General features: G+C 41.5%; 2 protein-coding genes across 2 annotated transcripts in view; one reads left to right on the forward strand and one right to left on the reverse strand.

Moving 5' to 3' along the window:
• The first annotated feature begins 4,191 nt into the window (after positions 1-4,191).
• Positions 4,192-7,667, forward strand: phox2a (paired like homeobox 2A). The gene is made up of 3 exons (XM_044120179.1): positions 4,192-4,776; positions 5,562-5,749; positions 6,079-7,667. Exons 1-3 carry the CDS (start codon positions 4,554-4,556, stop codon positions 6,571-6,573), a joined length of 906 nt encoding a protein of 301 aa, XP_043976114.1. The 5' UTR covers positions 4,192-4,553; the 3' UTR covers positions 6,574-7,667.
• A 108-nt stretch (positions 7,668-7,775) lies between these two features.
• inppl1a (inositol polyphosphate phosphatase-like 1a) overlaps positions 7,776-24,596 on the reverse strand; it is a 31,576-nt gene continuing 14,755 nt past the window's right edge. The window contains exons 6-27 of the mRNA XM_044120178.1: positions 24,234-24,324; positions 22,470-22,559; positions 20,639-20,737; positions 19,645-19,795; positions 19,071-19,177; positions 17,683-17,785; positions 17,389-17,585; positions 17,091-17,208; positions 16,838-16,934; positions 16,221-16,359; positions 16,021-16,120; positions 15,209-15,297; positions 15,021-15,102; positions 14,847-14,936; positions 14,163-14,276; positions 13,673-13,849; positions 13,435-13,590; positions 13,198-13,282; positions 12,289-12,366; positions 11,449-12,169; positions 10,482-10,615; positions 7,776-9,663 (exon numbers count right to left, since the gene is read on the reverse strand). Of these exons, the coding sequence (XP_043976113.1) occupies positions 9,567-9,663; positions 10,482-10,615; positions 11,449-12,169; positions 12,289-12,366; positions 13,198-13,282; positions 13,435-13,590; positions 13,673-13,849; positions 14,163-14,276; positions 14,847-14,936; positions 15,021-15,102; positions 15,209-15,297; positions 16,021-16,120; positions 16,221-16,359; positions 16,838-16,934; positions 17,091-17,208; positions 17,389-17,585; positions 17,683-17,785; positions 19,071-19,177; positions 19,645-19,795; positions 20,639-20,737; positions 22,470-22,559; positions 24,234-24,324 (3,115 nt within the window). The 3' untranslated portion in view covers positions 7,776-9,566. The remainder of the gene's footprint in view (positions 9,664-10,481; positions 10,616-11,448; positions 12,170-12,288; positions 12,367-13,197; positions 13,283-13,434; positions 13,591-13,672; positions 13,850-14,162; positions 14,277-14,846; positions 14,937-15,020; positions 15,103-15,208; positions 15,298-16,020; positions 16,121-16,220; positions 16,360-16,837; positions 16,935-17,090; positions 17,209-17,388; positions 17,586-17,682; positions 17,786-19,070; positions 19,178-19,644; positions 19,796-20,638; positions 20,738-22,469; positions 22,560-24,233; positions 24,325-24,596) is intronic.

Consider the following 24,596-nt stretch of genomic DNA (forward strand, 5'->3'; position numbering starts at 1 on the left):
GGTCTCCCCCCCTCCTCTCCCACCCCTGACTGCGCTGCGTGGAGCACTATGGGGCGGATTAGTGGCCTGGAAGGGACCGGTTCCTCCTTTTGAAGGGATTAGTTTAAATGCTTGAAAGCGGGAGAGCTAGATTCGCTCCTGGATGCTCTTCTTTTTTTTTTTTTTCTTTTTTTTTTAAGGGGGGGTAGGGGGGGATGCGGAGACGAGTCTAACTTTGAAACAGTTTAAGTTTCTTGGTAAACTCACCTCTGAACCCTGTAGACGGAGACGGAGATGCGCAACAGACGGCTGGGCCTGGATGGAAGAATGAAATCTCATTTGAGTGAAATGCGTGCATACGAGTAGCTGTTTGTAGGATTTCCAACGGCCTCTTCATACTTCTCCACTAAATATTTTATTCATCTATTTTTCTAAACAAAAGGGACTGGGATTACATTCTGAATTACAATGATTATGTGACGGAATTACTCTCATAATCATCTTCAAAAGGATATTTAAGCAAAATTAAATTTTACACCCAATTCTAGTTAAGCCTATAGCTCCCATTTATGACTCATGTTTATTTATTTGTTGCTTTTTTGTCTTTGTTTTGAGAATTTTAAAAAGGTTTTTTTTGTTGTTGTTGATTTTACTTTTTATTTGTAGCTTTTTCAAATTTGCTTAGCATTTCAAAATTTGGGGGCTATTAACAATCTATTTATTTATTCAGTGTCCTTCATTACACAGCTATATTCCCAGGAAAAAAAAGTCTTACTCACTGGCTCACTTACATACAGTTACATGCATACAATGTCTTCTCAGCTCAGACATAAACAACAGAAATGATTAAATAATTTTTGAATTATGACTCTGTTAACATAACTCTGACTGCATTTGTCAACATAATCCCAGAGAGAGCCCAGATTTCCCTAAACCTGCTGTCAGACCTCTTAAAAACAAAACATAAAATCCCCCATCAGGACCAAATCAAGGATATGAAACCTTCTGAAAATGAGGAGGATCACATATTAATAACAACACTGACTCAGCTTTGGATTTTCTCAGAGTGTATGATTTCCTACATTTGATCAAAACAGGAGTGTGGAGTCCCTCTAGGTCTTGTTTTAGGAAAACTGTTGTTTAGGCTCTGCCACCAACTGCAACGCCAAATGTACGCTGACGACGCTGTGCTGTGAGCACCAAAACTGCACTGGTAAAATATGTAAATGCTTAATTTCCCATCCATCTCCATGTCTGTGTCCAGAACTATTTGAATAGTTTTTAGAGAGCACAGACCTCAATATTCAAATAACATGTTTGCCTTTCAACTTTGCTTCCAGTATCACATTTTAAAAAAAGTACATAATGAAATGCAGCTTATGAGCATTTCATGTTTAAACAACAGAGCTGAGTCTGCTTTTTTTATTTTATTTTTTCAGACAAGGTGCAAAACTCTGTCCTTGTGCAGGAAATGTTTGACCAAGGCTGGTAAAATATTTTGTGGGGCCTTAAGCAGAAATAGATTCGGGCCCCCCCACCTTACAGTTAAACTTGTCACCCACCAGCCACCAAAGCACCACCAGTGTACATCATAACGTGTCCAAGTTTAACTGAATGTGTCTTCTGCATTTCATACCCTCAGATTCTATTATTTGATTAATAGCCAACAATTAAATAATTTCAATAAATTGAGTGAAGCACTAAGAGCCGTTTGCTTCACCCCTTCAAATATTCCCTTTATGTTATTAAATAAATGGCAACAAATAAATTGTGAAGACAAGTTTAGTTTCAGGATTATCCATTTGTTCAGGCAGTCATGTCCAAAGCACAACTTCAGAGTAGAGTCAGTCGTATTTCGAAGGAGGGGGAAATTTAATGAAGTTTACAATCACACACATAAAATACTGATTGAATAAGTTGCAGTTTGTGTGTATAAAATCTTACCTATTTTATAAAATTTATGAGGAGCCGATATTAACTTAATTAGATAATTAATTGCAGGTTACTAATATTTCAATCCTATAAATATATATCGCTATTTGGTTACTACTGGTAATTTGTCAGTTTATTAATTTCAAGGTAAATTTGCATTTGTACATTTTATTATGTTTTTGCTTTACATTTGCTGTCCAGAAACCATTGAAGCAAATCGAAAAGTAGTCTACTCTTCACTTATGTAACTAGCAAACCCTAGGTTTTGACATCTTATCTGCGTGAGATGTCAAACACTTCTATAGCTCCCACTACTGGCCTGGAGGTACTTAGCAGCAGTTCAGTTTCATTATCTTGGCTCAAAACAGTTTATCACTTTAGATTATAATTTTTCTCTTATTAAAAAAAACAATATCCACACAAATTTTTATGTACAAGAAGTTGATTCTATTCTATTCTATTCTGTTTTATTATTATTATTATTATTATTATTATTATTATTATTATTATTATTATTATTATTATTATTATTATTATTATTATTATTATTATTATTATTATTTGCTCCACTCTGCAATAAACTGAGTACCGGGAGCCTCCCGTCCTTCATTCATCCTCCGACTCTCACCAACCACGCAACAACTGCTGTAAACAGATCTTATTATTACTAAAGTGAACACAGAGTGGTGGGTTAATGCCATTAAGGAGCATCATCATGCAGCCTCTGGTCAAGCAGAGATAAGAGTACGCACTTTTGAGCCTTTATTATGACATTTTCCGCGCGGGCACGCATGGCCAAACTCAATTAATCCCTCCCGTACGAACACAACGTAATTTTGGTTTGTGGATCATATTATTCGGTGAAATTTACCCTCTAATAAAAAGCCTGTTAATTTTTACCAAGCGCTCACATAAAGCAGGGAGCAGCGGAGTAAAAAGAAAGCATCTGTACATGTTTGGGGAAGCTTTGCGCTCTTGGAATGCCTCCCGGTTTCGGAGCCTCTGTGTCACGGAGGGGCCGCGTGGGATATGACTTATCACATTGTATGACACCGTACAATAAACATAAACCAATTTATGAGGCGTCAATGCGTTTATGGTTAGCCCGACGCGTCGCGTTGCACTCGCTCGTCTCCGCAGCCGCTGCATTCCCTCCCTCCCCCAACCCCACACCTCTCCGGTCCGATACATCAAACTGACGCGCACTCTGGTGACATGTCGGTAAAAAGTGATCGGAATCAAATCAGAGCTTTTAATCTCGCCAATCACCGTCACATCTGGACGTTTTCCCTCACATAAAGACTCGGGTGGAGGAGCCGCGGCTGCTTCTGCGCATCAGTTGGAGACGCACAGGAGCTGTCCAGCTTTCTGAGAATCACGGGGCCTTGCTGCTGCAACACTGTCTTACAGGAATTATGCGCGTGGAAAAAATAATTATAATATTCTTAAAAAAAAAAAATGCGATTGTATAAATGATTGTAACAGGAAGGATTATGACCGAAGCATGTAAAAACGTAAAAATAAATAGGCCTATTAATATTTCTGCAAAGTTTTCCCCGATGGACAAAAAAAATAGGAGAAAGGGCCTCAAGACCTATAGTTTATGATGTCTAAAACGTGGGGGAAAAAACAACATTAAAAAAAAATAATTCTAACATCATTTTAGCAACACAATTTTAAAGTTTTTTTTAAATGAAATTCTCATGGACATATTCATATATCAGTGTCTCAATCCAACAGTCCGTAGGCTTCCAGCTGCATGATTTACTACAAATAGTAAATTAACTGAATTGAATTTGACTACATTTCATTATAACCTGGATCGAATTGGGATACAGTACATCTAACTGAATTTAAATCTTCCTATATGATTAGATGACATTGACTTGATTTAATACGTATTTCCCAGAAATGAGGTGAACCTGTTTGTCTTTATAAAATAAGCTGAAATTATGCTGCACAGATAAACTGAGCTGAACTCGCTATTACACGCCAAATTAACGCGATTTCATGGAAACGTGAGAATGATGGTTGATTCTCGTCACATCCGGGCTGAGCTGGAAAATTTAACTCCAGCAGAATTAGTTAGATGCGTCCGGTAAAGGAAGCAGGGGCTTTGTAAGTGATTTGATAGGGGGGGGAATCAGTTTTTGCAGAACGGTGGTTTAACTAACGCCGTGGACCGCGTGGGCGGTGCAATGATCTTTGGTGGGATGGGGAAGAGGAGGTGGAGGGGCAGTCCGTTTCCACGCTCACTCACTGGTGGCATTGTCATGGAAACAAGACCACCGCTTCGCCATTGTCTCGCGCCCTACAGAGTTTATTATAAGCACCGCGCGAGCCGCAGCGCGCTGTCAAACGGAGCGCAGCGCGGAGAGGAGACGAGAGCTCAAGACACGCACAGACAGAGGAAGTGAAGGAGGAGAGAGAGAGAGTGAGAGTGAGAGAGAGCGCAAAGAAAACATCTGGATTACCTAAGGGAGCCCCTCCACACAGAGATATACAAACTAAAAGAGTTTGAGGGAGGGAAAGTTCGGAGATTCTGGGGAGAAAAGCCCAACTCCGACACGCCGTTACCGCCGACAGAGACGAGCAGCAGCTGCGTGAAAGCCGCGGACCGGTGTCTGCACCGGCTCTCCTCCATGTATAAGATGGATTACTCCTATCTGAACTCCTACGATTCCTGCATGGCGGCCATGGAAGCGTCGGCCTACGCGGACTTCAGCTCCTGCAGCCAGGCCAGCTCCTTCCAGTACAACCCGATCCGGAGCGGGCCGTTCTCCAACCCGGGCTGCACGCCGCTGAGCACGGCCAGCTGCACGCTGGGAGCCCTGCGAGAGCACCAGCCCACACCGTACTCCTCCGGTAGGAAACGGCTGCTTTGCTCTGCTCTAAAGTCTTATTGTTTTACAGCCACAAGGGACAAGTTAGAAAACTGCAACTATTTTTAATTTATTCACTTGATTTGAACAATGTAAAAAAAAAAGAGCTATTTTTTTAAAAGAACTGGACTTTCTATAAAGGCTATAACACAAATGATAACTATATTTTATCTTAGTATCATCAATTATTCCGTTCTCGGCACGAGATTTGCAAGAATAACGAGGCAATAGGAATATTATTTAATCTGTTTTGGACTGTTTAATATTAACAACTGTACTGTTTTTGTTAATAATATACCTAATTTAAGAATTAGGCATAAGCTAAAATTACGGTATTTTTCACCGTATCTGAATGAAAATAATTTTTTTTGTATTTTTATATGAAATACTATGACCTCTCAAATGTTTATAAATTGGTATGTTAATTCTGAAATCTCAATGAACATTTGCTGAATTAAATAAAACAGATTTTAATTAAGATGAGAACGTATTAATATAAGTATTTCCCCGAATAATAGGGTAATTTTTCAATATAGAAAAAAAAAATCTTTTTGTATATTTAATAAAATTTTTATTCATTTAAAATATCCGGATTCAAAGCGACCCTGCCTTTTTACGCACTGTCTTCCCCCAACCCCTCCGCCCCCTTTTTGAAATTCCGATCGATCATACTCAAATTGTGTTTGCTCCATTAAAAATAGAAAAAGACAAAAAAAAAAAAAAAAAGAAAGAAAAAGAAAGAAAGAACCAATTCTTACTCCCTTTCAGTCCCCTACAAGTTCTTCTCGGACCCTTCTGGACTGAACGAGAAGAGGAAGCAGCGGCGCATCCGGACCACCTTCACCAGCTCCCAGCTGAAGGAGCTGGAGCGAGTCTTCGCCGAGACGCACTACCCGGACATCTACACCCGAGAGGAGCTGGCGCTGAAAATAGATCTGACTGAGGCCCGGGTCCAGGTGCGGGGAGAAGGCTTTTCTATGTGTTCTTCTGCATGGTGCACCTCCAGAAAGTTCTTTAAATTGTTGGCTTATTGGGGCCTCTGATGATTATGGGTGGTGAGACACAAAAATGATTACTAAAAATGAGGAGTTTTATGATAATTAAGCAAAAGTTGTGCGTCTCACTGAAACTGTATCTCCTTAGTTTCATATTAATAAATATTTCTATACATAAGTGTGTGTGGATGGAGGGTTGGCCTCGCCTTGTCCTCACTTGGTGGCTGCTATTGCATATCCACCTGCTTCCGTCCATCCATCCTGAAGGCTCCTGTTGTTTGTGCCTACAGGTGTGGTTCCAGAACAGGCGTGCCAAGTTCCGCAAGCAGGAGAGGGCAGCCAATGCCAAGGCCAACAGCTCTGGTGGCAACACGGGTAGCAACAGCAGCAGCAGCTCTGGGGGGAAGAAAGGTGGAGAAACAAGATCTTCATCAGACGATGACGAGTCCAAGGAGTCCACCTGCAGCCCCACACCCGACAGCACCGCTTCCCTGCCCGGCTCGGCCAACGGGAACCTGGGGAGCCCCGCCAGCCTGAGCCCCAGCCCGGCCCCCACCAATCCCGGCTACACCAACGCCTCCAGCTCCCCGGTCCTCCAGGGGCTGAAGCCCCCCAGCTGGTCCAGCCTGGGGCCGTCCAACCCGGCTGTGGCGCAGCCGGCTGTTCAGACTCAGGAGATTCTGAAGGCCTGGCAGCCGGCGGACAGTATGACCGGGCCTTTCGCTGGAGTCCTGTCGTCCTTCCATAGAAAACCCAATCCTGCCATCAAGACAAATCTGTTCTGAGGTAGAGAGGGGGGAACATGAGGACCAATCAGGAACAGATAAGAGCTTCAAACCTTTTTTTTTCATTTGTTTTTTTTAAGTGGAGAAAGAAAAGATGCCCATCAAGTTCTGGACAGAGGCCAGAAAATACCAGGTTTGGTAGTCCAGGCGTGTTATGAAGCTGTACAGAATCAACCTGGATGTGGACAGATTCCTAAGACTTTCTCTATTTAATGACATTGAACTCTGAATTACAAGCGTTCAAGCTGTCTCCTGAACACTTCCTTGCATCTTCTCTGTCTTTGTTGCATTCTCACATTCCCACACTCTCTGCAGCAGCTCTGATGAAGTATGGAGGTCAGGTACGACCTAAAAGCAGAAATCCAAACATCGCCCATCTTTGCTGAGGAAACAAAGCAAACCTTTACCCTCAAGCACAACTAGATACACAGACTTTTTTTTTTTAAATGGCCCCAAATCTCTCTTTGCCAAGCCGAATGGGGGTGCCTCAAAATCCAATTAGAGCTGGCGGGTTCAGACCAGACGCCTCCCCAGATCAACTCATTCCCTCGTCCGTATGCGACACGTCCAATCCTGACGTCTAAGAAAACAGTTGCCACTTTGGTGTTTCTCAAAAGGGAGCAGGTTTTTGAGTCAAACCTGTAGTTTAAGCTGGCAAATCTACGGGTCTGACTGCATAATTGATCTGTTCTGCTGACGGTAAAGCAATGCAATCGGTCCCTCACTTATGACTGAAGACCGGAATTACTTGTTCTAAACCTACATAAAATGTCCTGTTTTGTCCCTTAATGCCTCAAGGGACATTTTTTTTGCATTCCTCAGAATGAAAAAAACAAACAAACATGTATTTATTAATATTTTTCACACATCTTTGAGTGGCTGTAAATTCTGTAGATAGTAATATAAATATTAGATAGTTGTCCCACCCTTTTTTCTGGCTTTACAGTCCTACTTCACTGCAGAGCATCTGTCTCACAGGAACATGTGAAGCTCTGTTGACTGAGAAGTTACAGCACTACTCTGAATATTCTAATAAATCTACATTATGAAGGCACTACCTGACACATCTCATGATCTGGTTTCTTGCATGTTACAAAATAAGGTGTTATGACATTATAGTAGATCTCCTGAAATAAAAAAAATAAAAAAATCATGTATTCTCCAACAGACAAGAAAACAAACAAACACAGTAACCCCGTGAAAAAAGGAAAACTATTAGACTTTTATTGAAAAAAACAAAAACAAGGGTGAACAATTTACATTAACTTAATACAACCAAAACACAAGGCTACATATAACTGGAGTGTAGGAGGAGAAAAATAACATGGGTAAGTCTCAATTTCACACACACAAATATGAAACACATCTCTGAGAACACTGAAAGGCCTGAAAAGATTAGACACATTTAAGAGACATGTTTGCTTTGCGGTTTGGCTGGTTGAAATATGTGGGCGGCGAAGAACACTGGGAACAATGAACTGGCAAACCTTTTCTACAAACAAATGATTGTTTTCTACATCAGAGGACTCATAAAGTTTTCCTTCAAACATTCTTTCACTCTAAGCTGTTAATATGACCAAAAATAGCATAGTGTGATTCTATTAAAAAAAATAGTGTAGCGCGTTACTTTAAACTAAAGAGGTCGATGGAAAACCGCTGGCTAACGTGTAAAAACTTACTTCAAGGACTAGCGTCTATGGAGGCCGTTTCAGCGTGAAACAGCACCACCTGCCGGGCAATTTAGGGAGCACAATATGTGCAAATTGTTCCAGGGGGGAACAATTCCCATGCGCATAAAATATGGCTCTAAACTACAGAAACATATGAAATTATGAGAATAAAACCATCTCTTAACCATAGTACGACACAATCAGCAGTGTGATGGTTTATTAAATCTGTTCCTGTAATTACACCCGGCTCTGTTAACCAACTCCCTGAACGCTGTGGCATTTCAAACATGAAATTACACAAATAAAAATTGAACACTAATGACACAAATGCAGGCTCAGAAAATCGAGGCTTAAATAAAAGATGTAATATTCAGTCTCATCAGAGCTCGGTGCAGCATTCATGACTTGAAATGCATAGCCTTGCTCACTTTTACAGGAATTGTGCAGAACTTGCATATCAGCGTCTGTGGGGAAAATAAAACATTTACGCCAGAAGGAACGTCTTTCCACTACTGTTCAAATGACGGCATCAGTCGTGCAGTATGACAAAACGGTACAGCAAAAATGCTGCATCAAAGTGAAAATACGGTTTCAGCTTTACATGGTTAAATTTGGTTAGCTGAAATTCCCTTTATAATAAAAAAAATAAACATAAATACATGCAGCAACACTCACTACCGGCCATAAACCAAATAAACTGCAGCCCAGACATCATTACAAAATACACGATCTGATTTGAAAAAGTCAGCTCAGATCGATCAAAATTCACCTAGCTAGCTTCCTTTCTGCCGCTGCACCCCGTTCATCCACATCACCGAACCTTCAAACACTCATCAAACTTTGACTTCCAAAAGTTAGGCTTTGAAATTCTCAAATGTGCCCAATTTGAAGGAATCCTCAAAGAATCCAGTTCTCAAAAAAAAAAAAAAAAGAAAAAGAAACGTGCTTGCAGCTACAGGTCGGATCTGATGTCACAGCACAGATTGCACCTCCCCATGCATCAGTTTTACCTTTGTAACTCTGTAAAAAAACAAACAAAAAAAACATTGCATTTACAGCGAGGGATTCTGTAGTGATGTTCCGAGGACTGAAGTAATTAAATAAGGCCACATCTATAACAAGAACAACACACATACAGTACAAATGAAAGAGGACGTTGGGTCAGCAAATGTTCTTGAAAGTACAAATGGAGTGCAATTTTCTCTCAGAAGGCACTGTCTGGCATCAGTTAGCAGGTTCCAGCTCGGATCGGGTCGGTTCAGCTGAGAGCCGGCCTCTTGGCAGCCGCCGGTTTGGACGGGTCAAAGTCCAGTCAGCAGCAGCTCATTTCTGCTGCTGCTGCCTGAGGCTCTCCAGCAGGATCTGCTTGTGAGAAGGATCCAGAACCCCGGCCTCCTCCAGGTCCTCCTCTGTGATGTCACTGGAAACAGAGAAAATGACAGGAGTGGGAAACCTTGAGCTGCTCCCTTTTGGGGGCGCTGACACGCAAAAAACACAGGATCGAGTACACAGTTTTCAATTTGTAGCACTGTTTGGTTAACCTAAATAAAATTAGTTTTCTCAAACAGATCCATGTTTTGTGTGCAGTCAATACATTTCCAATAAAGTTAAAACTTGCTTTAGCCAATTGAAAACCAGCTTCCATTCATCATTGTGTTTGAGTCAGAATGTTAAAGACTAAAAACAGAGATTGAAATAAACATAAATAAATAAATAAATAATTTAGCTATTCTGGTTGTTATTCTGGTTGGCCAGAATAACATTTAGCTACTCTATAGCTAAATGTTCAACCAGACGTTTTCTGATGTCAACAAACTGTTTGAGGTCCCACTGCAACCTGCTGAAAGACAATTATCCAAATATCAGTAGACATGCATGTGTATGTTTGAAAACTGAGCACCAATTACTTGCACATGCTTTAAAATCTTAGTCTAAAGTTGCACATCGTATTGTTAAATCACCTTAAAATACATCAAACATTAATAGGACATTCATAGTTTTCCACTTTTCAAATCATTCATTTGCAATTATGATATGGAAGTGTCATGTATTTTTGTTATTATTGTCATCAGTAAAAAAAAATATGTGAAGATTAAGGAAAACAATAAAATACATGGAGCTTATCTTTAAGGGGCTTTTCCTGCAAACTACGTGGTCACTTGCTACCCGGGTCTTTCATTCCAGTTCACCACAGCATTAACACAAACACAGGCGGTGTGTGTTTGTGACGATGGCTACCTGAGGAACTCCAGGTCGTCCCAGCCGTTGTGCAGAAGCCCCGGCTCGTATCTCTCCAGTCCCAGTCTCTGCAGCCACTCCCCCACCGACGACTCTCCCACAGACAAAGATGAGCTACTGCTGCCCCACAGTGCCTGGACAGGAGAAATGCAGCATCAGCAAAACACCTCTGACAATGACAACTATTTATTACGTCTTTTTTTTAGGCAATTGTATGGATGTGAATTAGAGACACATGAATACTGCTCTTGAAAAACATTCCCATTTGAAATGCGCATCTCTAGGATACTGGTCACATTAAGAGGCAAGATTTACATCATTAAACGGCACACAGTAACTGCATGTAATCATATTATCAAATATATTCATATTTGTTAATGCTATTATTGAATCAGCATCGGAGAAAATAGTAAAACTAACAATCCTGACAATAGGGACCGTTTTATTTTTAAACATTAATGAATTGCATTGCATCACAATAAATGATAAACAATACGACAAAATGCCCAAGCCCAGTTAACAGTCCCCTGAAAAGTACTCAAAGTTACAACCACAAACATCCATGTATCTCATTGGGCTTTATGTGATGAACCAAGGAAAGAGAATCATTGCTGAAAGATGACTGAACACAGCAAACATGAAGAAGCTGATCTGGTTAGATGTGACACGTGAAGAAACCACAGAGAAGCAGGGTGGTGGAAGCATCATGCTGTGGGGATGCCTTTCTTTGCCAGGGACAGGCAAGCCGATGGGAAAATAGGCGGAGCTAAAACCATTGAGAACCTGGAGGCAAATCTGTTAGAGGCTGGAAAACACTAGAGACCGGAGCGAAGGTTCACCTTCAGCCCTAAACATTCAGACAGAGCTACAATGGACTGGTTTAGATCAAAGCATGTCCAGTCTGTGTGACCACAACAGGGGTATGAATCATTTTAGGCTAAACTGTATTTTTGGGCAGCTGTCTCACCTCCTCTGGCATGTCCTCCGCTATGCTCTCTGGGATGGGGTTCCTGGGTGGGAAGGTGCGGCAGGCATCCAGGACACCGATCGTTGGCACTCGAACTGGGGGTGGCGCCGAGGGAGCGCGGGGCGGTTGTCCAGGAAACTCACTCTCACTCAGAGTCTTTGCCATCTGCAGCACAGAGCACGACTGATCGTCCAACGCCCCGGCCGCCCCTCGCCTGAAACCGTCTCCCATGGCCAGAGGCCCCGCGGGACCGGCCGGCGGGATTCTGACCTCGGCCAAGTCCGGGTAGAGAGAGCGAGGCTTGCCGAGTTGGGCCTCCGCCGCCGTCTCCAGGGCCCCCTTGGGGAGAGGAGGAGGAGGGAAGTCGGGAGGCGGGCGATTCAGGGTGCTCCCAACGGTTCCTCCGATGCCTCCACCTTGAGCGCCAGCCAGGGCGGCGCCTCCGTCGTCCTCCGAGGAGCTCTCCTCGCTGACTCCGCGGGCTGGGTGTCCTGCCGCAGTTCTGCGGGAGTGAGCGGGTCCAGAGGCTGCAGGAGGAGGTTTGGTTCGAGCTCCAGCTGAGGGAGGCGGGGCTTTGACGGGCGGGGCGGTCGGAGAGGTAGGAGAGGAGAGGAGCTCAGCAGCTGATGGGTGTGGAACGCCCTCCAGGATGTAGTAGGCCGGGTTGTTGAAGCTGTTTTTGCCGATCGATGAATCGCCGTCCGGCATGTCCTGTTTGGATCTTTACAACACAGACAGAATCAAAACGTCCAACATTGTAAGCTGTCCTCAGCTGCATATGGTTTATCTGCTGGGTTAGGTTTTGTGTTATGAATACGAGGGTCTGTCAAGAGTTCGTACCGTGCAGCATTTTCCTCCTTGCAGTTTTTTTCTCCCTCCTCGTTGACCTTCCCCAGTTCTCTACGAACCACGGACTGCCTGCACCACAAACCAGTCAAAACAATTTAGCATGCAGCTCCAAAAAGACGCATCAGGTTGCTGACCAAGCCATTCAGAAATCATAATATACAATCAAAACATTTTCTACATGTCAACCTTAATTTCAAACCACCAAACGATTTAGTAACTCTGTTAAAAAAAACATATAGTCAAGTCTTTAAATCTCAGCCATTTTGCTGTTGACTCTCTGAATTTGTTTCCTCGCTCATCATAAATCCTCAGCTCTGATTTGCTGATAATCAGTTTGAAACTCCTCAGCATAGAAACTGTTTTCATTCCCACAGGACTGTAAAAGTCCTGATCAATTTTCAACTAAAATACCTACTTTAAAAATGACAAGAATGGCCAACTACTAACATTAAAAAGCAGGTGATAGGAGTACAGATTATTTCAGAAGTCTTGAATATTGGTGTGGTGCTTAGTCCATGATTATGCATATTAACCTTGACGGCATCTATAAACTATATGAAACCTGCAGGAATAAACAGTTTATTTGCAGTCAGCATCCCATTAAACCAGGAGTAAACATTTCACAATTCAGTCTCTATTTGTGACGCTGTTCCTTTCCTGTCAAAATGCTTCAAAAGAAGTCGGATACATTGTTTCCAGGTTACTATTGCTAATAACAGGCAGCCTGGTCACGAAGCTCAACAGTTCCTGTTGGTTTCCTCGCGTAGAAAACACTCTGCTCGGGTCATTCCCGGAACAGAGAGACGTCTGTGTGGGTTTTATGAGTTAGCCTGTGTCAGTTTCACTATCAGTGAGCAGTGATGCTGCGCAGGAGGAAACGGCAGGTTGAGTTGTACTGACTTCACATACTCGTGTCCCACTCTGGACACCATGGTGGATTTCCCTTTGGGTCCGCTTGTCTCGTCTTGGTCCACGCTGATCCACTCTGAAACAGAAGAGTTCAGTTAAACCTGAGACACTGCAAAGACTTTGGTAAACCGAAATGAACCTTAAAAAGGTGAAATATAGAGATTTTTATTAGCTTATATTTGATCTCCCTGCCTACATCTGCCTCTGATCCAAACACTGTTCCATTACCATACAGCCGCTCCCTGGTGCCCATCCGTTCAGCTGGGACCCTGACCCTCATGGACCCCCGGATGTTTCCTGTTTCCTCTCCTCGGTGGGACAGGTAGGTGTGGAACTGCTGGGCTGTGCTGCCAATCATGGACTTAAGGGCCAACACACACTCTCCTACCAACAAACACACACAGACGGTCATTAGGGCTGCGATACAGTCCCCTTCTTATTTAACATCGCAGAGTCCTGCTCCTACCATAGGACTCATATCCGTCCACCGATTTGACGGTCAGCAGCAGGTGCTGGTCCTGCAGGTACTCGATTTCCGACAGGAGCGGTTTGAGCGTGGTGAGCTGCTTGTTGGACCAGCCCACGCGCAGGAAGTTGACATTGTCGCTGCTCTGGCTGTCGTTCTCGTAGCTCTTCTTGAACTCTAAAAACGCAGAGGAACGCGGAGAAGAACGGACGAGGGAACGGGAGGGTGGAGGGAGGGGAAGAAAGAGGAGCGAGACGTTTCATTTACATGCAACATGGTGAGGATGCAGTCAATCAATGGATGCTGGCTGAGAGGAATACTGACTGTCTGAATTTAGGGAGGGGGAAAGGGGAGGCAGGACAGGGGTGCAAAAAGAACAAAGGTGAGTTTTCATACAACCAGATATTTTTTTTTTGTTCAAAAAGAAGGTCTGCGCTGCAGCCGAGTGTAGGATTTAGAATCACTGAGAGGATCCGAAAACCTGACAAACCTTCCAGACAGGTGGAGTAAAACTCTATGAAGAACTTAGTCCGGCTTGCCGTCTTCACAATGGCCTCAATGCTCTCAAACTCGATGTAGGCCTGCTCTGAAGACTTTGGAAGACCTACAGAGCAAGACAGAAATGGAGACCAGAGAAGGGGGTAGAAGAGGTGAGTTTATGGGCACGAGTACAGAGGTGGTGGTTGTAAGGAAACTACAAACAGACATGAAATTAGCAATCTATATCACCTTGCAAACACATGCATGGTCCTTAAAGGTAACATTTTGTCATGTCATAGGAAACTTTAAAGTGTTTTATTGGAGTCATATGATAAACAACAACAAGGAAGTGCAAAACGTCCCTGGTTTTTAGCATTCGCTATGAACTGCAATCTGAAAAGTGTGGCATGTCTTTGTATTCAGTTTCCGTCCCTCTGATCCCCCTAAATAAAACTGAGTGCAACCAAGTGCTTTAACAGGGTCACGTGATTATTAAGTGTTTAACTCAGGTGAGAGAAACTGTAAAAATCAGATGAGTCGTGCACTAAAGTCTTGTTTGCAATTAAATCCTAACCCCACTCTAGACTGACCCAGTCAAAGTCCAGAACTATAAATACTTTTACAAAGGTACTATAAAAAACATTTCAAATCCAAGCGCTTGGTTCTGTTGACAGATGTGATTTAAAACATTTACCTTTCTTGGAGACAAACTGAGATGTCACTCCAACCTCAAATGTACCAAACACCGGGGAATGGTCACTGGTCACAATGTCATCCGTACAGCCTGGAAAACGGCCACAGTTAGCATTCAAAATGCAACCAAAATCATTTTCAAGCCCAGAGCTCAGAGATCTTTTATCTGTCTCACCATAGGAGTTGCAAACAATGTGTGTTTCTGGGTACGACTTCCACAGGATCCGGTCACACCACGACGGCACATTGGTCCTCATCTAAAGAACAACACAAAAGCTGAATTCTCTTTAGGACTCTCATAAAGAGGACATGTAGATTAGTGCAGGTCAGAGGAAGGCTGTGACGTTTAAAACCCGAACTCACCCCAGTGGCTTTCTGTTTCTGCCACACGTACGTGTCCCTGGAGCCCCGTTCGTAACGGTAGGTGGGGGGGAACGAGATCTCTTCCTCAGCTACACACAAAACGAAAAAGGATTATTTTTCTGTAAATGTAAAAAAAATAAAAAAAATAAACAGATGCTTTTTATTTTAGTAGATCTACTGGTATTATTCTGACTGTACATCCCTAAAAAAATCAGAAAATTCTGTTGTTTTTAAAGCTACTCTCTCATTTAAGAGCAAACAGCTTGCATCCAGTTCCTGACTAAAACGGTGCTTACACATGGTGCACGGTTTGTACGTCGTATGTGTGAACCGGGAGCACACAGAACATTTAGTTCCTGCATTTTAAAAGCACAAAAAGAATAAGCAAACAAAGCCTCTTGATAAAATTGGACATATTTCTTTAGTTGTTTTTACAAAAGGCTACAACAAAGTAATCAGATATTCTAACTTTTAATAGTATTTTTTTCAAACTTTTTAACAAACAAAAAGATTAAAATTTCTGGGTGGAGGATACTTTTAAAAACAGCTAACCTTCAAAATATGTGTACTTGCAGCCTATCCCTCTTTTTCCTCTGGCTTCTCTCTCACTTGCTCTAACTGAAAAGGAAACCTGTGGTTTTAGTGAACTATTTAAAAGGATGGGTAGGTGCTTTTGGTAACTGTGAGTCATAACTCAAGCCGACTTGTGAGGCCACTAAAATTCTGTTAAGGACAGAAACATTTTGCCTTCGATGAGATTTCAGCTCCTGAAAACAGTGCACACAATTACAAATCTGGTGAGTGACACTGACCAAAGCGTAAAAACACTTTATTCTTCTCTCTCTCCAGGTTGAGCTGGTCCACTTTGAGCAGAGGCTCAAATTCCTTCCTGTTAATGTAATTTAAAATTTCCTGCAGAAACACGCAAAACAACGGGGACAGAAATGGATCAGAAACGATGTTTTCACGCAAGGTTGCTGCAATCGATCGACTGGACTTTGTTTTGACTCACCTGAATATCCATATCCAGTCTATAGTTGAGGTCTCCGAGCCAAAACAGGTGTGTGAAGCGCAGCGAGATGTCAAAGGAGCTCAGCTGTTTGTCTCCTAAAGACAGCAGTCGCAGGATGTCCAGATAGTTCTGGTTTCTCCTGGAAAAGGTCAAACGGTGGTTGGATGACAATTGAGAAGACAAAGCAGGAAAAATAAGAACAAAAAAATGGGCTTTTCACATATTAAATAAATAAATAATTTTTAAGTTAATTTAAGAAACAATTTGATGCCTTAGACTGAAGATCATATTATCTAGTATTAATAATAGTATCACGCTTAAAACAAAAATACAGCAAGGCATCACATTCAGCCTGACTCCATGTTACCCTTTCTGTCAGATATCTAATGTAGAGCCAACAGAAAAACTACTCCACCTTCGTCCACTAGGTGTCAGTAATGATGATCGTGAAAGGACAGATTAGCCTGCCTAAGGTTGATTGTGCTTTTATTACCAGTATTATGAAAATTGGGGGTAAAAAAATAATCAGGAACTTCATTCCCGTTCTGGTTTTCAACCTTCAGAATCATCCATGTGGTGAAAATGTGTTTTAAAAATAGAGAGACGATACTTAGTACCTAGCAATCTTCTCATTGCCTGACGTCAGATGGCAGTTGACGAATCCAAACGACGTCCCGTTGAACATGAACGACACGCCAACCGCGCCTTTGTTGCCTTGATAAAGAATTCATATAATGGAAGACCGAAGAGAAAATTAACATAATTCCTTATTTTTAAAACTTTTGAAAATTTCACTTTACAAACCGACGACATAATAATGAATAATCTTGATAACCAGTAAAAGTAGGCAGTCAGTGGTGTCGTTGTTACCCAGTGTGTTAGCGATTCCTGTCTTAACACTGGACATCCCCACATGGCTGATCCTGTTTTCATGTTCAGGTTTCACCAACACAGCAAGTTTTATGCTCCACAGCGTCTGCACGGCGATCTGCAGAAGCAACAACTATAAGGAACCTGTGGTGATCATTTCTGCATTTAGACTAAACCAAAAGAACCAAGTCCTAATTCAGCTTTTTTTTTCAAACTTCTCCTCAGAGATTTCTATTTTTTCGTTTTAGCCACTTCCTAATTTGAAGAGATCTGAGGCGAAAATAAATATTTTCTTCACCGGTTTGTAATCCAGCTCCGTCTGCTCCTTCAGCACGGCTCGGAGCGACTCCACCCACTCCCGATCGCACACCGAGTTCTCCTGCGATCCGAACACGTAAAGGTCATGGGGAATGGTGACGGTCATCTCGTCCAGAGTTTTCCCCAGGCCGCGGCACAGCACCCAGGAAGCCACAGATTTAGGTGACGGTACCGAGCCTGAACACAAAGAACAAGTCTGCCTGTTGGATTAAAACTCATCACACTTTGGACATATATGCGAGGGAGCGCTACAGCGTGCTTTTATGTTCCTGACCCATATTCCAGGTGCCAATAAAGATGGAAATCATATCAGGCTCATCCTGGTTGGAATGTTTGTTCTTCATGAGCTGCAGCAGCTGGCAAAATGCCTCCCGCTTCTGAAAAAAACACACACACAAAAAAAAAACACATCAGAGGGCAGAAGTTCATCCACATTAATTCACAAGTGGAAAACAAATCTCTTCATTATTTTATTCAAGTCAGTTATTCAACACATCTATTTTTTGTTTAACAAATACCCTACTGACATATGACAGACTTGTATACAGTATTTCTTTCATATCTCTTCTTTACTTATTTCTATTTTTACTAAACCCATTACAGTTATCCTTAGCAGTTTTTCACATAAATTATTATTTAAGATTATTCTCTGTCAAATATGAATTCAAAGATTGTATTTTCTATCAAAGTTTGTTTGGCGATTTGAAACTTCCAAAGGAGAAGAAAAAAAAAAAAAAAGAAGGCAAATCAAGGTGGCTAATAAACTGCCTGTCCAAAAAAGTGAAAAATCACTGCAGGGATTATTATGTTTCAGCTGGTGACAAGTTATATAACCTTAACCTTAAAACAAGTCAGAAGGCACATCCTGTGGAAACTATGTTCATCTGTTTCAGAGGGACAAAATTATTGGAATTTACCACCTGAAGAACACATCTAAAAACATTCCTGACGCTACTAAAACTGGGCTGAGAACTGATCCAAAACATTAATTAAAAACTGAAGAAAAGGGGGGGAAATGTTGTCTTCATAAAAAATAATGTGGAAAAAATCTTGAATGATTGGTTAAAGATGTAGTAAAATTAAATTCTAAAACAAACACCAGAATTCACGGCTTTGTGTGCATGAAAGAGCATTTCTACAAAACAATGCGAAGGAAACTGAAGGGTTTGTAACAAAGCTTTAAGGAAACTATTGATAAATGAAGTTCAAAACACAACATATAAACTCTGCGAGAAAGAATAAAGATTGGACTCTCAAGCAAAGACAGAAGGTCATGTGGCCTGACGTTCCACAGCGACGAGCACATCGGGGTGGGAAGATAAGAGCATGGCGGGGATTCAGGGAGCGTTAGACATCATCTTCTCACATGGACTGGGCACCACAGTCTCTTACCCTCAAGTAAGAGACTTTGAGATGTGCTGGAGGCGTTTGATTCTTTTTTCTATGTCAATAAGATCTTGGTGGATCTTGGTGAACTCTAAATGCTGTGACTATGTGGAAGCTTAATGAAAGGATACCACATTGTATTCCTGTCATAATAAAGGTGGTCCAACTCAATGGTTTTTTGGTGTGCAATGTACTTTTTTCATCGCTGTTAGTGTTATTCACTTCATCTTTCAGAGGACAGAGTTTTGTGCCTAAACACTGCATGTATGTACAAACCTTGGCACTGGCAAAGATGAAGTCTTTCCTCTGAATCTTGTCCTTCTCCTTCTCAAACACAATACCAAGCTTGTTCTGAACCCTCTGGGACTTGATCAGCTGACGGACTGGTGGGAGACAGACAAGAGGAACAGCAGACAGATGGATAGGATGGGCTAAATCTTGCTTAGTGCACAAAACATCGACCATATTTGAAAATCCAACATGCTTATGGCAGAAAACACTCTCAGGCAAAACTGTTTTCTGTCCCTTTTATTTGCTCTTGCTGCATAATCCAACTATAATATAGTAATCCCAACAGAAACAACAACGTCACAATGACCAAAAAGGTTATGTGTCTTATGTGTGGTGTGTGTAAACATCTGGTTTCTACTGAGAGGACACAGACAAACCCAATTTTCTTCTATCAAAAGTTTTAAATCGTGCGCATGCTATGACGCTAATAAGAATAACAAAATCTCAGATGCAAATGATGCTCTGGGTGTGAAACAATACCAGCAAAGAGAAACGCACGTACGTCAGTCAGTGTGCTTATTCTGAATAATGAGTCGTTTAAATGTAAATAGATTCTTACTTTTGTCGTGTGTGAAGGTGGTCCAGTCCTCCTGGTTGTCCTTCACCTTCTTCATCACCACCAGCCGCCCTCCCTCGACATCCACAGACAAAGTGTATTTTTGACTCTTTCCTATCTTTGTCAGCTCCGCCAGGTAAACATCCAGCTTCACCTGTGGACAATCGTGAGACATTTCACAAAGAAACAAACACACCTGTGTGCAAATCACTCAAACATGATTTTAAACTTTAACAGGGATCAAATCCATTAGCTTTGATTGGTGAGTCTGACAGTCGTTCACCATCTGCAGCAGTTTTAAGCCAGCTGTTACAGTGAACCTCAAATTTAGTGAGCCAGTCTGTTTCCGTGGTAACACTGATAGTGATATCTTACTTAAAGTTGCTGACTTGTTCATGAAGATGGTTTTGCATTCCTTCAGGTTATCTCTTCAGATTTTTGATTTAAGCCGATTAAATTTAACCAACTTTGTCTCAGGTATGTAACAGAGAGCTGAGTTCTCACTTCCTTGAAAATCCTCTCCGTTGCAACGGTGCCAAAAATGATAAACGGCGACACAACGTCAACGATGAGCTAAGAGGAAATGCATTACGATCATTCTTGGTGCCCCACATGTCAGCTGTGCTGACATATTTTGTGACTCACTGAACACCGAAGCTGTCCAGCTCAGTCATAATTTAAATCCGGTCTGCCTTCTTGCACACTAAAACACATCTCAGTGGTTAAATTCAAACCTAACGACGCTTAAACACTGAAACACAGCAAGTAACAGGTTAAGTGACGAATGTAATCATTTTATAATTAAGATTACATTATCTTCAAAGAATAATTGGACTTTAAAGGTTTTGGTAAATGCTAAACAATTTTTACCACTAATCCCTTCAAATATTGCTTTAGTTAAGCGATCTCCGTTGTAACACTGGATTCCATCATCATATAGTGAGATGAGAACTAATGAGATCAGTCTGTGTGTGGTTGGCTAATGTGTAGGTGGTACCTCAAAGGCCTGCACAGGAATGGCTTTGCTGTGGCGCATGGAGAAAGGCGGAGGGGAGCACGGCGAGGACAAACTCATGTCCTGCAGAGCTTTCAGAGCCTGAGGGAACAAAGAGAAAGAGAGCGGAGGCGGTTAAGTCGGAAAAACAATAAAAAGTAAGAGCGAGAGAGAAACGACCGGAAAACAATAAGAAGTGAAAAAAGAAAAAAAAAGAGGAGAAACGTGCTTAGACATTGTGGGTTTTTTCCTTAGTGACTGTGAATGCAGGATTACGTTTCCCCATTCCCTAAAGGCTGTTTTAGGCAGAGCCAGCATTATCACATGAGTCTGGACATGTAGCTCGACGGGACTGGAGGCCATTTCCTCCTGCGCCAGCCGAAGCCCCTCCTTACGAGGGAGAGGAAACCAGACCCAGGAAGTTCAAAATACAGCTTTGGACACCACACGCTCTAGAAAGTGCAGGTGCGTTTATTTCTAAAAAGGTTTCCCAACCTTGAACTTTTGCTTTTGTTTGTTTAGGTTACATGTAAATGTATTTTACTGATTTTTAAAGCGACAAAAAAGCGAATAACCGTGTGGTACACGGTTATATAATATTGAGTAAAGTCTAATTAAGTCCACATCACTCTGATACTTGTAAATAAAATCCAGTGTAGCCAACTGTGTTCAGAAGTCACCTAATTACTAAATAGTCCAAATGTGTGTCATTTAATCTCAGTGTGAATCTAGTTATTCTGTGAAGTATTCAAAGGTTTGTTAGAGAACATTAGTGAACAAACGGCATCATGGAGGCCAAGAAGCACAGCAGACAGGTCAGAGGTCAGGTTATAGTTATTAAAAGAATATCCTAGTACTTGAATTAAATTCAGTTGATTGGATTTCATTTGGAAAGGAATTGTCTGTAGACCTCAAACACAAGATTGTCTTGAGGTGCAAGTCTGGAGAAGGATCCAGAAACATTTCTGCTGCTTTGAATGTCTCAATGGCCTCCACACAGAAGTAAACAGAAGAAGTTTGGAAACAGCAGGACTCTTCCTAGAGCTGCTAGTGAAGCACGGTGAACACTCTCGTCACAAACAAAAGTGACAAACTTCTGTCATTTCCTTTTCGAGTTAAGACTCAGCACCTCCCGTTTTGTTTTCTCACTTGCGGCAGAACCCAAGAAGAGGTTGCGACACTCCGATAATAGTTTGCTCTCTTACAGTAGAGCTATGAAGAATACACTCAGCATGAACTTAACATGAACTTCATCCAGAGGTGACCTCTGTAGCTGAATTGAACAGAGGAAGCCTTTATGCTTGCTAAGTAGACAAATTAAAGGGGTTTCCCATTGAAGATAACATCAGACATGTTCAACAAGCAGCCTTGTAATCCACTGCCTTTAATTCATGTCTTGTGGTTGCTGTTGCACCATTGTGAAACTCAGTATTCAGACAGGTTTCAGACACACAACGCACTGATAGAGTTCAGGGCACTGAGAGTTTGTGTAATCTAAAGGAACCTTTACAAGAAAAGTGCAGTATTTCCTAAGTAACCCTGACCCCCATCTCAAATTGTCCTCAAAATGTTGAGCTTTAATGCCTAAAAAAGGACGTTCCTTGCAGTTGTGATGCTGCACTAGAAACTCAGTCGGCCAGAGGTTAAAAACAGATGATCTATCATGTGAATGGGGTTTTCTTGACCACCCCTTTGGCTTTAAATAACAACATGAGTGTGCGTGCATGTGTGCGGACAGGAAAGAAAATGTCAAAGTCACAGGAGAAGAGAGGAAGTGGACCTATTGTGTGTGAAGATTAAAGCTCACATTTAAGTTCTGTGTTGCTTTGTTTACCTTCTTTTCTATGGAGGACAGCAGATCTCTGAGAATGGCCAACTTGGTTACCAAGTTCTCCAGCTCCTGGTCTCCTCCCTGATTTACCGACTGATGGAGGAAGAACAAAAACTATTAAAACCCTCCGAGATAAGGTCTTTTTGAACATAAAACTAAGACAAACTAATGATGATGTAAAACTATTTGTAGTTGACTGCTTGCCTTTAGAAAGGCAAACAGTATTCTCCATGTTAAAACAGGACAGTTTAATGGGAACCCACCTCGACAGTGACTAAAGTGGCTGCTGAAATGAGGTAATTAGAATCCAAGTTTGACCTTTTCTGTGTCAGACAGAAATTATTTAGTTCAGGAGGATACAAATGTATCTTGTCTGAATAAAATCATCTAAAGGAGTGAGTCTGAGGCAAAAGGTTAGATCAGTAACCAGACTTTGCTTGTGTTCAAATCTTGATGGGGAACAATTGAGACTCCAGATTATGAGGTTGAATCGTTTCATCACAAGATCCAAAGTGGATTGTGGTTTTAATTGAGCTATAACAAAGGTTAAGGTAAGGTTAATTCTCTCGACAGGCCTTGTAGCTTCTGCAAACCGCTGTGACCTTGCTGACTTACTCCTGCTAACGTTTTTACTATGTTTTTGTGCCGGCTGCTAGTAATGTCGTCACCGTTTTTCCTTCCTCTGTGTGAGATTTGACTCACCGCTCCAAGGACTGGATGTTGACAAACGACTAGTCACAATTCAGCTTATTGGCATATTGCAAAAAGCAAGTTTCAACCCACACGTGTCGTCAAAATTTTAGTCAAACTTGGTTAGCCTACTGCATCAAAATCTTTTAAACAACCTTAAGATGTCAGTAGATGTCTAGTGATTTTTCACTGCAATTCATTGCTGTTTATACTTTATAACACAAAGCAACAGTTTGAACAGATAAACGTGCCGTCCTCAAGCATCTGGAAAGCGTACAGAAGGATGGACCAGATTCTAGGTATCTGTAGTTCTTTTCATTATCTGTTTCCTAATTTCTTTACTTTATGGCACACAAGGAAGCAATAGGACTGAGGTGTTGCTTTAGTCCTTTAGCATGTGTCAACTCGAGAATTTGAAGAAACCATTTTTCTGGCATGTAGCAAAAAGAAAGAGTTTTGTTTATCTTAACTGACCTAAAACAGGTCAGTTTTAGGTCATTACTGATTGAATGTCTGGCAATATAAGAAAACAAGGTTGTGTCTTTATACACATTGTGTCTTTTTTTATTGTCTATTTAAAATCTCAGTCTCGCAGCATTTCACTCACTAATGTGTCTCTCCAAGCAATTTGCTTGACATTGTTAGATAAAGTGACCCTCATTATTCAACAAAAGTCCTACAGAAAGGCTTTTCTGTTACTTTTAGGACTATTGTGTCTTCAAACACCTCAAAATGAATGAATAGTCTTGTGTAATATTATGCACATGTCCCACAAATAGCCCCCTGGGTAAATATGTAAGGGGAAAAGACTGAATTCATCTGGACTTGTGATGGTGTGTGCCTAATTCTAGCCAAAGGCTCCTGGGAACCTGTGAGAGTTTGTGGCAACATAAACTTTTTGAAGGAGCAGACCGTTTTACATTAAAAAAAAAATATGATGGATGTTTTCAGAAAGCTCATTGCAGGGTATCCCCGAGTCTTTCAGCAGGCTAACGATCTGAAAAATGTCATCACAGAAATCTGTTTTAATTCTCATCAAACAAGAACCCACAGCAATACAAAGATAAAGAAGCATACCTGTTGGATCATCTTAGTGACCATAAAAGCACTCTGCTGGTCAAACACTTTAGAGAGGATCTCCAGACCAGACAGAACCTTATCCACCTCCCTGGTAGAGAACAAAAAGAAAGACTTTCTGATTGTTTTTAGACTTTTAATGCTATCATTTTCTTTATTTCAATTCTTTTGTAAGTATCTTACAAAAGATACCTAGATTTTGTAAGGTACGCATTTAAAAGTGCTAAATGACAAAGCAGCATGTGATTTATTTGTCTATGTTTCAATGTAACACTGTGGCTAAAACAAGAGAGCAGCTGGGGAAGCTGGCAGCTCTGCAGGATAATTACATTCAGAGATATAAAGAGTGGCTCTGTATGGGTA

This window comes from Gambusia affinis, linkage group LG06, assembly GCF_019740435.1.
Source record: "Gambusia affinis linkage group LG06, SWU_Gaff_1.0, whole genome shotgun sequence".
Lineage (NCBI taxonomy): Eukaryota > Metazoa > Chordata > Actinopteri > Cyprinodontiformes > Poeciliidae > Gambusia > Gambusia affinis.